At 48.0% G+C, this 11,595-nt stretch overlaps 1 protein-coding gene across 4 annotated transcripts in view; it reads right to left on the bottom strand.

The window, feature by feature from the left end:
- Positions 1-8,277: 8,277 nt before the first annotated feature.
- Positions 8,278-11,595, bottom strand: part of KANK4 (KN motif and ankyrin repeat domains 4) — a 65,481-nt gene continuing 62,163 nt past the window's right edge. For all 4 annotated transcript variants that reach the window (XM_037043630.1, XM_037043645.1, XM_037043635.1 and 1 more), the window contains one exon: positions 8,278-10,111. In XM_037043630.1, the coding sequence (XP_036899525.1) occupies positions 10,007-10,111 (105 nt within the window). In that variant the 3' untranslated portion in view covers positions 8,278-10,006. The remainder of the gene's footprint in view (positions 10,112-11,595) is intronic.

The following is an 11,595-nucleotide window of genomic DNA, read 5'->3' as shown; positions in this document are numbered from 1 at the left end:
AATTCCTTTGTGCATTCTTCTTCATTTCACTTAGTGTAGCCTTCATTTTTTTCATCTAATTTGTGATCGAATCCAACCAATTCTGTGAGCATCCTGATCACCAGTATTTTGAACTGTGCATCTTATTGGTTGGCTATCTCATTATCGCTTAGTTGAGTGTTTTCTGGAGCTTTGATTTGTCCTTTCATTTGGGCCGGGTTTTTTTGTCTTGACACACTTATTAAGTAGTGAAGGGCGGAGCCTTAGGTGTTCCCCCAGGGCAGGACAACCCACATAGCTGTGTTGTGATGATGCATGTGGGGAAGGGGTTTGAGAGGGAACAATGGTGCTTGCTTTGCTCTCTGCCAGATTTCAGTCACTTGCCCTGCTTCCCATGAGCAAATTGGGCCCTTCTGGTGCTGGTTCCCGTGTGGGTGGTTTGTGTACATTTTAGGACCCTGCAGGTCTCTCCAATGAACACTCCTGTGAGGCCGGGAGTCTCTCCCGGCACCTCAACCCCCACACATGTTTTCAATCAGTGGATTGAGGCTTTACTTCCCCAAGCTGGGGCCTCGGGTTGCTCAGTTCATCCCACTCCACTGTTTCTCCTGGTTTATCGGCACATGAATGTGGGACGGCCTGGTCTGCAATCCGCTACCTCACTGAGTCCACCAGTCGTGCCTTGCCCGGAGTCCTCTCTGCCTGGCTGCCCAACTCTGCCACTCCTACCAGTCTGGATGAATATGTCTTCTTTGACTCCTTGTTGTCGGACTTCCATACAGGTCAATTTTCTGTAAGTTCTGGTTGTTTTTGTTTTTAAATTGTCATTGCCCTTCTTTTGCTTGTGCGAGGAGGCACAGTGTGTCTACCTATGCCTCCATCTTGGCCGGAAGTGCAGTGTTTTCTTAATCACTGTTACCTGATTTTGAATTTATTGCTTTCCTTATTCTACTTTGTTTGGGTTTATTATATTGTTTTTCTTCTTGAGATAGGTGAGTATTCACATTTTTTTTCTGTAATGTCAGTTAGTAGAACTACATTTTTATTCAACGTAGGGAATATGCTCCATCTGTTGACCTATAGGATATCACACCCACTGGAGATGGTTTCTGGGGATTTACTTACTTTCCAAGGTACTTTGGTACCTTAAACCCAAAGGAATAGATAAGAGCCCTGGGTAAGATCTTAACATGCAGAAAATGTACTAGCAGAAGATACACAGACCAGTTCTTAGAAGTAGGAGAAGAATACAGTTGTTGTCTAGCTGGAGGGTGTGACAAGCGGTAGATGTTTGGAATCAGAACACACTGGATCTGAAGTCCAAGGCTAGAAATTAGAGAAGTTCTGTAGGGAGTGGGGAGCCTTTGATGGGTTTGTTTAGGGTTCACACCATGAGCTCAGAAGGGGTTCAGGCAGATGCCTGGAGCGGGGTGTCAGATGCAGTGGACAGGCAGGTCATCAGGTACTCCTGCCAAGTCAGGTGGGATGAATGGAACTGGGAGAGTCAGGGCAGAGATGTTGGAGTGGAAGTGGTTTGGGAGAAAGTAATCATCGCCCTTCTGAGGCTTCAAAGAGAGGGAGGGGCAGGAAAGAAGAGTTGAGAATGAAACCTTTTAAAGGAACTGAAAGACAGGAGCCTGAGCTGGCGATCTGAAAGAGACCAGGGAAAGCAGAGTCATCGACACTGATGAGCTACCCTGAGCTACTAGAGAACACTGGGGGCAAAGCTGCAAGTAGGTGGAGGAGGGAAAGAGGAGGAGAGGAGAATGCTGTGGAGACTCCTCGTTTTGGAGGGCTCCGTCATTCCTGATACTGAAGGAGCCGGAACAGAGTGGGATGGAAGCACTGGCGGGGTGTAGGTTCTGGAAACAGAGGGGTCCTCACGCTTTCAGATGTTTTTATTTCATTCACAATTAAACAAAACAATAGAGAATTGTTGTTGGGACTGTGAGGTGGAATTTCACCTCACCTGGCTGGGCAGCACGTATTAGTTGGAAAGTAGTGACGGGTGCCTTCTTTCGGAGGGCACTCAACTTGATGAAAAAAATGTCAGGGAATGTTTCTTTCATTTCAGAGTTTTACTACAAGTTTCCTTAAACAGAGGTCTCTCCTAGGGTATTGAAAATATTATTCAATTTAGAAAGATTGTGGATTTGCTGAGTTTTCCCGTGAGATGATATGTTAAAAATGCCTTGCAGGCCCTCCCTAAACTTTAGTGATTCCCCCATCTCCCACTTCCAGAATTTTCTAGACAAATCAGTCCTGGTGTTCTGTCTGCTTAGAAATTAGATTGGCTCTTTGGTCTGGGGCCAGATGCATGTCTGTCTCTCACAACCGGAAGCTGTGTTCTCGCCAGCACCTTTCCGACATGCATCAGCATTCATGCCGCTGGGCCTGCTGGTTTTGCCTGCTATCTATGCAACAGGGTGATTGCTTTGGAACTGCAGTGCAGGCCTTCTCCCAGGCTGCATAGAGACCCAGAGTGTGGTGGAAAAGGCAGTCATCTGTGACTTGCCCACCGAGGAACACTCACACAAACCATGGTGGACTCCAGGAGAAAAGGACCGCCCAGTCAGATCTCAGGCACCTGTTCTGGCCTGCTGATCTGTCTTTGTGGCACAGAGCTCCTAAACTGTTGGAATTTCTCAAGTGGGAATGCAGTAAAGGTGTTTTTTGTTATGTTAATAACATAACAAAATGTGGTTATGGAAAATCACCTGAAGATGGGGGTGCAGGTTGTGAGAGGGGAGTCAACCGTGTAATTAGAGGGCTGAAACTTTTTCCAGTTGTTCTCACTTTCCCACACCTCTGGGGAGGGGAAGGGTTGGAGGTTTTATCAATGGCCAGTGATTTGATCAAGCCCGTCTATGGCATGAAGCCGCCATAAAAACCCACAATGACAGGGTATGGANATAACATAACAAAAGGTGGTTATGAAAAATCACCTGAAGATGGGGGTGCAGGTTGTGAGAGGGGAGTCAACCATGTAATTAGAGGGCTGAAACTTTTTCCAGTTGTTCTCGCTTTCCCACACCTCTGGGGAGGGGAAGGGTTGGAGGTTATATCAATGATCAGTGATTTGATCAAGCCCGTCTTTGGCATGAAGCCGCCATAAAAACCCACAATGACAGGGTATGGAGAGCTTCTGGGTTGAGAACCACGTGGAGGTTCAGGGAGAATGGAACTCCTGTCACGGACAAGGAAGCTCCGTGTCCCTTCCCCACACCTGGCCCTGTGCATGTCTTCCAACTGGCCGTCCCTAACTTATATCTTTTATTGTGTAATAAACTGGTGATGTCGTAAGTAAAATGTTTCTCTGAGTTCTGAGCCACTCTAGCAAATTACTCAAACCCAAGGAGGGGATCCAGTTGATAGCGAGTTGGTCAGAAGCATAGCTGTCAACTTGGACTTGCAATCAATGTCTGAAGTGGGTGGAGTGGGGGACAATTTTATAGGACTGAACCCTTCATCTGTGGGATCTGATGCTATATCCAGGTAGGGTCAGAAGTGAGTTGAATGGTAGGACACCGAGCTGGTGTTGAAGAATTGCTGGATATGGGCAAACACGCTCCCCCCCATTAGAATCATTGTCAGAATTCAGTCCCCCACAGGCCTGAGCTGACAGGAATGGGGAGCAGACCGGGGGTTGTCTTCTCTGCAAGCAGGCGGGACAGAGAAAGGGCCTGAGCTTTGCTCTGTTCCTGCTTCTGATCTGCCTACTGGGATGGCGGGTGGGTTGGGGGGTGTCTAATGACAGTTTCTCCCCCAGTTTTCCCTTCTGGGGAGAAGAGTAGCAATTCCCTCATTTCTCAGGCAACATGAAGATTGGAGAATGTCTCCCCGCTCACCCTGCAGTCAATAACAGAATGGTTTCATTGGATTCAGAGCAAAAACCCAGAAACTTTCCCTCATGGAGCACAGAAGGATATAGAGGGGCAGATGGCAGGGAGAGGAAGGCAGGCTGGACCCCCATCCCCTTCCCTGGCTGGATTCCTCCCCTCTGTTCCAGGCCCATCTCTCAGGATGGAAGAGGGGGTGATGGAACTGATTTGGAACTGCAGGGAATTCCCTTCCGAGGGGGCAATTGAGGTAATGTCGGGCTGAGACCATCTGTATCCTGGACAGAAAGCTGCTTTCTTCCGCAGGGATACTGAGGTCCTGACCCCTCAGCTGTTCCAGTCCCAAACACTCTGCTTATATGCCTGCTCTGTCCTGGGGCCACCCAGCTGGACCTGCAGGTCAGCCACTGACTTAATGCTGAGTCCCTGAGGCAGCTTTGTTCCCTTGGAGTGTCTACCCCCTGCTGCTGGGCACCTCTCCATGGCCCAAGTCACTGGCAAGGCAGCAAGAGCTCCGGATGTGTGGCAGGAGTGTAGTCCCAGAGCCAGATCTCCTGGCTTCAAATCCCAGGTCTGTTCACTAGCTGTGTAGCCTTGAATAAGTTATTTACCCTCTCGGTGCTTCAGTTCCTTCATATGCAGCAGGGATAACATTAACCTGCTCCACCAGGGCATGGTGAGGAGTAAATTATTTCATGTCGTGCCTTTAAAACTGGCATCTGGGTTGATCTAAATACCAAGTGAAGGCAAGCTTCCACTTTCAAGGGGCCAGGTCTGGGGAAAAGGACCAAGTGGCCAGGGTAAAGGGGAGGTACTCTGTCCTGAGCTCTGCCACAGGGGCCAAGCACTATGTGGATACCTTAACCGATTAACCACACACAAGAATAGAAGAAAGGAATTATTATACCCTGGTTTACAGATCAGGAGTCCGGTTGGCCAAATGGGATTCAACACCTGAGGTAGCCCATTCCAGACATCATGCTACACAGCCCTGAGAGGAGACTGGGGAAAGCAAGCAGCTAGGGTAGTTAGGGACTTGAAGGGTGGGTATCTACTGGGCCTTAGGGAAGGAACTAGGGTTGCTCCGGTGAATCCAGGAAGTCTGCTTCAGTCTTCTTGGCTGAAGAGTCCCTTTTCCTTCCTGGTTTACAAGGCTGAACCAGCCACTAGTAAGTAGCTTCTGAGACCCACGTTACAACCTAGATAGTCAGAATGAGACTGAATCTCTTTCCTAAATCCCTGCTCTGAAGTAGACGCAGGTAATGTCCCAGGTCCATCCTTTGATGACCAGGGACCAAATTTTCTTGTAGGAATGTGGTAGCTTCTGCTGCAGTCATGTGGGTGGTGGAGGGGACTGCAAAGGGGACGTTCCTGGGAAAGGAAGACCTGGCAGGCAGTCCCCAGGGGTCTACTCGATAGGCTGATTCTTCTCTCTCCACCTTTTCTCTACACAGAGCTGCTCCTTGCTCGCACCCTCAACCTGTCTTCACCTCCACATGTGCAAATTTAACATCTTTTTTTTGTGTCTCGCTCTACCTCATGACTTCTCACTCTAACTGTAGCCCACTGGTACTGCCTAAAACTTGCATGTTGCCTTATTCAAACTTCTTAGCTAATTGAGATGGGTTCAAACACCCAAGCTTCCACACCAGGCCAGTTCGTAGGCACCGTGTTGCTTGAGGACTGACTGCCCTGCGGTGCAGAGCCTGTGCTCAGAAATTGTCTAGGGCGACACAAGGCTGCATCCTTCGCAGAGCGGTGGGCTGGGCAATTTTACTACGGGCATTGAACAGGAGCCGGCACTGCGAGGCGATATGAGAGGATGCTCTTTCTCAAAGCCTTCCCAAATGTTTCCACCCTGGAAGTCAAGAACCATGGCCTTAGACCCCTGCACTCAGACCCTGGGAGGCGAGTGCATTTGTCCACCTCCTGCTGCAGCAGAGATCCAAGTGTACAATGGTTTAAATGTTAGATTCTTTCTTTTTTTTTAAAAAAAGTCATTTTTAGAAAGAGGGAAAAGGAAGGAGAAAGACAGGGAGAGAAACATCAATCAGTTTCCTCTCAAATGCACCTGCCCGAGCACCAAACCCACAACCTGGGCTATGTGCCCTGACCGGGAATCAGACAGGCAACCTTTTGCCTTGCAGGACGATGCCAAACCAACTAAGCCACACCAGTCAGGGCAAGATTATTTCTTGATTTCATATCAAATGGGCAATAATCAGTCCAGAGGAGGTTTGGGTTTATGGTGTTGGGGCCTAAACTCTTTCTGACTTGCTGTTGTCTGATCGCTAGGGTGTGGGCCACATCTTCGTGGACCAAGGTGGGTTATTACCACGTTCCAGCCAGTGAAGAGGGAGAGTTCACTTCTCTTTCCTTTGAGCACAGGAGTCAAGGTTTGCATACATCCCTTCACTCACATCTCATTAGCCAGAACTTAGTTACGTGGCCACATCAAGCTACAAGGGTGGCTGGGAGATGGAGTCTCTTCTAGGTGGTCATATGTCCAGGCAAAAGTTGGGAATTCTATTACCAAGGAGCAAAGGAAGAGTGGATATTGGGGGCAATGGCATCACCATTTTCCTGTCACTCATGTTGACCCTCTCAGTTTGTCGTCACATGCTGGCACATCGCCATCGGGCCCTCTCCTTCCCCATAACTCCATGGCGGACCAGGCCCTTACTGCTTGCTCTGTACCCAGTGTCTTAGCGCTGCCTCCTGACCCCTCACCTCCAGTCTCTCTCTCTGTCCAGCCTCCCTCTGCGAACATTCTAATGTGCAAATCTGATCTGGCTCCACCGCACAGAAATTCTTCAGTGGCTCCTCGCCGTCCATAGCATCGAGATTTTAACTGCAGATTTCTGAATTCCTGACATTACCTGCGGATTTTGCAGCTTTCTGTGCATTTTTCTAAAGAAAGCTTCAGGTTTTCAAAGAGGTCCCTGATTCCCCCTCAAGTTATAGGCTTAAATCCAAATTCCCAATTTTAACCTACACATGTATCTACTAACATTCCTCTTAAATCTGCTCATCAGTCACTGGCCCCACGCAACCTAAACTGAGGTCGTTTTGAAATCCTCTCCCTTGCCAGGCAGCCCATGGTCTCTCACGCGTCACATGTTTGTACCTTGCGGTCCCATCTAGAGTGCCCTGGCAGACTCCTCCCTCCGCATCCTATGGCTTAGCGCAGAACCACCTCCTGTGTGAGGCTTCCCGACTCCCTCTGGCCGGGAACGCCTCCACAGCACCCTTCGGACCCACATTACTCGTTCTGTTCATAGTCGTGGTCAGCCTGTGTCTGTCTCCTCCACCAGACCAGGCACCCTAGAGTCCGGGACCCAGAATAGAGAGTCCACAAATGCTTGTTGAATAACTGTCACTCATCCCGCTGCCCCTCCCCGCCCCCCACGGAATACTCTTTCTGAAATGTAAATCTGTGTGTTGCTTCCTGTGTTCCAAACTTGGTACACTGGCTTTCTCTCCGGCCCCATCTTGGAACCTTCCTTCCTTTCCTCCTTCCTTCCTTTTTTTTTTTTCTGTTCTCTTAATGCCCAAATCAGTGTTCTCTCTTGTCTAGAGGTTTTATGCATGCTCCCTCCTTTGCTCCTTTTTCCCTTGGCTGATGTCCACTCATCCTTCAGATAGCTTAAATATTCCTTAGGAAGCCAGACTAGGCTGAGGGTCCCACCTACGTATCCCCATGAGCCTTGTCCTTTCCTAGTCACTACACGATGACTTGTCTTCCTTCCCTGCTAAACTGTAAGTTCTCTGTCTACCTTGCCTATCATATATCCACAGCCCCAAACACAGTAAATACTTAGAAGGGAGTGAGTACCTGACAAATCTGTGTTAAGTGAGGACTAGGTGAACGAAGTTCTCCATCCTGAACTTGGTTTTCAGTAGCTTTCCATTGCCTTTAGAATAAAGCTCTATCATAATTTTAGGGCACTTTATGACCATGTCCACAGGTTTTATCGGTCTCATCTCTTCCAAATCTACCCTTTATCTCAATGTTTCACTCAAACTCTATGTGACAGTCCTGTTAAACTGACGAAGGTCCCCAAATGTCTATTGTCTCATCATCCATTCCGGGCAGCGCTGGTCTCTCTGTGTGGCACACTCACCTCACTTTGCCTCACCTCTTACTCCTCTTCCTTTTCTGGGTGACATTCACTAATCTTTGTTTTCAGTCCAGATACCTCTGCTTCCAGGAAGCCTCCCTTGACTTTCTCAGATTAGCTCTGGTAACCATATTGACTCCGCTGTACTCTTCTGGGCTTCCTCCTCACCATTCTGTTTTCTCAAGTAGATGGTGAAGTGACAGTATGAACATAGGACATGGACCCCCTACTGCTGACTCAGAACCATAATAGCAAATAAGACTCATAAGGCAAATTCCCAAGAACCAAGAGCAGAGAAATGCAAAGAAACTTTGAGACAAAAGATTGAGAGGCAGCATTTTAATGTACAAACAGTCGAAGGCCAGAGACTTGCTACTCCAAGTGTGGTGTGGCCCAGCAGCATTGCCATCCCCTGGGAGCTTGTTAAAAATGCAGAATCTCAGGCCCCCTGCCTCCCCCAGACCTACTACATTCAGGAGATCTGTGTGCACATCAGAGTTTGAGAAGCACTGGGGTAAAATATTTATTAATGTAGGACTTTGCTCTTAAAGTGTGCTTTGACGTCAAAACAAACCCATTTATAGCATTTTTAGCTTATTAATTGCTCCGTTTTTGGCCATCTCGGAGCAACTCCATCACATGCCAGTGTCCTCCTCTGGGACCATGAGCCTCTCTTGTGAATCCTAATGGAAAATTTCCGTATGCTGTCTTCATGGATTGAAAGTGGATTCCCAAACTTCCAACACCTGTGCCTTGCACCACACCGCCCCCCCCAGGAGGTAGGTTGTATAATTTTTGTTTTTAAAGACAATGAAACTAAGGCCTAAGGAGGGTTTGTGACTCACCCAAGGGGCACCAAGCAAACTGGCATCTCTGTCAAAATAAGAGCTCAAGATTCTGTGTTTCCAACATGAGGCTCACTGAACTCTGCTGTCTTTCTTTTCCACTTAAAGTGATTTTGTGCATAAGAGACTGTAAGAAAGAACAAATTTGTAGATAACCCTGTGCGAGTTAGTGAATATGGACCACGTACATACGAGCCCTGGGATTATGGGAGTTCAAGGAAGAACTGTCCAGGGGAGAGACATGTCAGCCCAGGGGAGGCCTGCTCTGCCCGGCTCCCACACCCCTGCCGTAGCCCAAGCCGGAAGAATCTGCAGTCTGGGACCATAGAAACCTCAGAGCCTCAGGGGCCTCAGAGTTCGCTCATCAGGGCTGGAAGGAGCTGGGATTACCAGAGGGCCGTGGATACAGCTATGGAGGAAATGTGGGACTTCTGGGTGACAAGAGCCCATCCCCAGGAGGATGCTCCGAGTCGTTTGTTTATTTCAGAATAGCTGATGTAACTGAATACATGTGGTGTGCTTCACTGGATTGGATTTCCTCATTAATTTCAATTTCCATGGAGCAGACTGGAGCCACTCAATGACTCACAGGTGGTTTAGATGTAGATCTGGCCCCGACACCAGTGTGCTTCTTTCTACCTTGACCGAATTTAAGACTTCTCTGTCCACCCCAAGGGAGCAAAGGCCCCAAATGGAGCTTGGTCCATGTCACCTGTCTGCATGGTGATTCTCCTGATCTTCTAGAGAATGACTGACAGGACGACTGTTTAAATCTCCCCCATCCTCTCCAGACATGCAACGTCAAGGGAACATATTCATATATAATCGGGTAAAAACCAAAAAGATGGTGCACTTTAAAATTCCACGTAAAAAGTATTGTTTTTCTAATGTGCTCCTGCCTGCCGGCTCACTAAGCAATGCTACAAGGGGTGGAGTCCCAAAGAATTCCAGGCTGAAGATAGTGGGGATTTCAGATGTAACCAAAGCGCCCTGCACCTTGCACCCTGCTCTGCAGCCTGAGTTGTCTGGGGGCTTGGCCTAAGGCAAAACTACAAAGCATCCTACTGAGCAGAATTACACAACAGGAATGTATGTGCATGTTTGACATAGTTTCTCCTCTTCAGGGCCGGCTCTCTGGCTGTGACCTGTGCCCTCTCCAAGGGCGAGGGAGGAGTCCAGAGAAGGAGCCTTTTGTTCCTGGCTGCCAGTTCTTCCACAGCCCCTACGGCCCCAGTGACCTGCCCTGCTCCGCATGGGCCTGCAGAAGCCCTGCGATTTCCACATGGGCAGGCGGGTTCAGAGCGATGGTCAAAGCCGTTCGGCCAGCCTGCAGGGGAGAAAAAAAGGAGAAACAAATTTTATCCTGTCTGCCTCCCACCCCGGAAAGGAAGAGGGAATAGGGAGTAGGGAGTATACGTGGGCATAGAAGTCTATCCCAAGCATCCAGAGACCCTGGGAGAGCAGGAGATTCAAATGGCAGGAGAATTGCGAGGAACGGGCCCCCTTACCCAGAAACAACACTCACTCCCAGGAAATTCACGTCAATGGAAATAAAGTGTCACTTGGTTTTTAATACACTTAAAAAATTGGAAAACAGAAGAAAGAAAATAAAAGAGCTCTTCCATTATTCCATTACGCAGCTCTAAGTGAAAGTTAGCATTTTGATATGTCTCCCTTGTCTTTTCTTCTATGCAAATCTGTTCCTGGTTTTTAAACAGACAAATGATAGTGTATATCAATTTTAAATCTGCTTGTATTTTGAACTTACCAAGGTATGCTATACAATTTTCCCTGTTCTTACAGTCATCAGAACCTATCATTTTTCTTATTGGGGACATACTATTCCATAACTTAACTGAACTACTTCCCTTCTGTCGGAAACACAAGTGGTATCCAAGTCTTCATCATCCTAAACTTAGTGCCGAAAGTGTTTTTGCGTTTCTGATTATTTTCTAAGGACCAGCTCTTAAAAGTGGGCTCACGGCATGGAAGGACATACATATATTTACCTCCCAGCACACGATACCCTAGCGCTTTTTCCACCGTTTCAGAAACACAGGAAGCTGATGGGGGCACTGTCTGAAGAAGCTGCCTTCAGAGGGACACAGGCAGGCAGTGCTGGCCGGAGAGACGAGGGGAAAGGCCGGCATGACCCAGTGGACACCGTCTGCAGGGGCGGCAGTCTCGTGGATGAGTTCAATTATGTATCCAGAGTTCTGAAACCTTGCTGTCTCCAAAACCCACTATTTTGGTAACTCATTTGCAAATAAAACCTGAAGCTACCTATGGTTTTTATTTAACACCGATGGTGAGAATATTTACAATTTGTTGCATAAATATTGAGGATTTGGATACATGGAGGGCACCCAAGACCCCACTAGTTTGTTTTCTACTTCATTGTATATGGGGGCAATTACTTCTTTTTTTTCTTTAAGATTTTATTTATTTTCAGAGAATGGGGAAAGGAGGAAGAAAGAGAGGGAGAGAAACATCAGTGTGTGATTGCCTCTTGCACACCTGCAACTGGGGACCGGGCTCACAATCCAGGCATGTACCCCGACTGGGAATTGAACCAGCAACCTTTTGGTTCACAGGCCGGCACTCAATCCACTGAGCCACACCAGCCAGGGCACAATTACTTCCTAAAATGTCAAAACTCTATAGAAGCAGGTGGGAAGTGTCCACACTCAGCCTCAAACTCTTCAGTCTTTTTTCTGCGCACCAGAATGGAGTCCAGCTGCCACCAGGGCCCCACACATATAAATAACTATACAGCACAGCAAAGAACCATACGAGCCAGAAGGGCAAGAG

This window comes from Sturnira hondurensis, unplaced genomic scaffold (genome assembly GCF_014824575.4).
Source record: "Sturnira hondurensis isolate 20B ecotype Veracruz unplaced genomic scaffold, ASM1482457v3 Scaffold0000648, whole genome shotgun sequence".
In the NCBI taxonomy this organism is placed as follows: Eukaryota; Metazoa; Chordata; class Mammalia; order Chiroptera; family Phyllostomidae; genus Sturnira; species Sturnira hondurensis.
The sequence above is the reverse complement of the archived record's forward strand: the minus strand, read 5'-3'. Positions and strand labels throughout refer to the sequence as shown.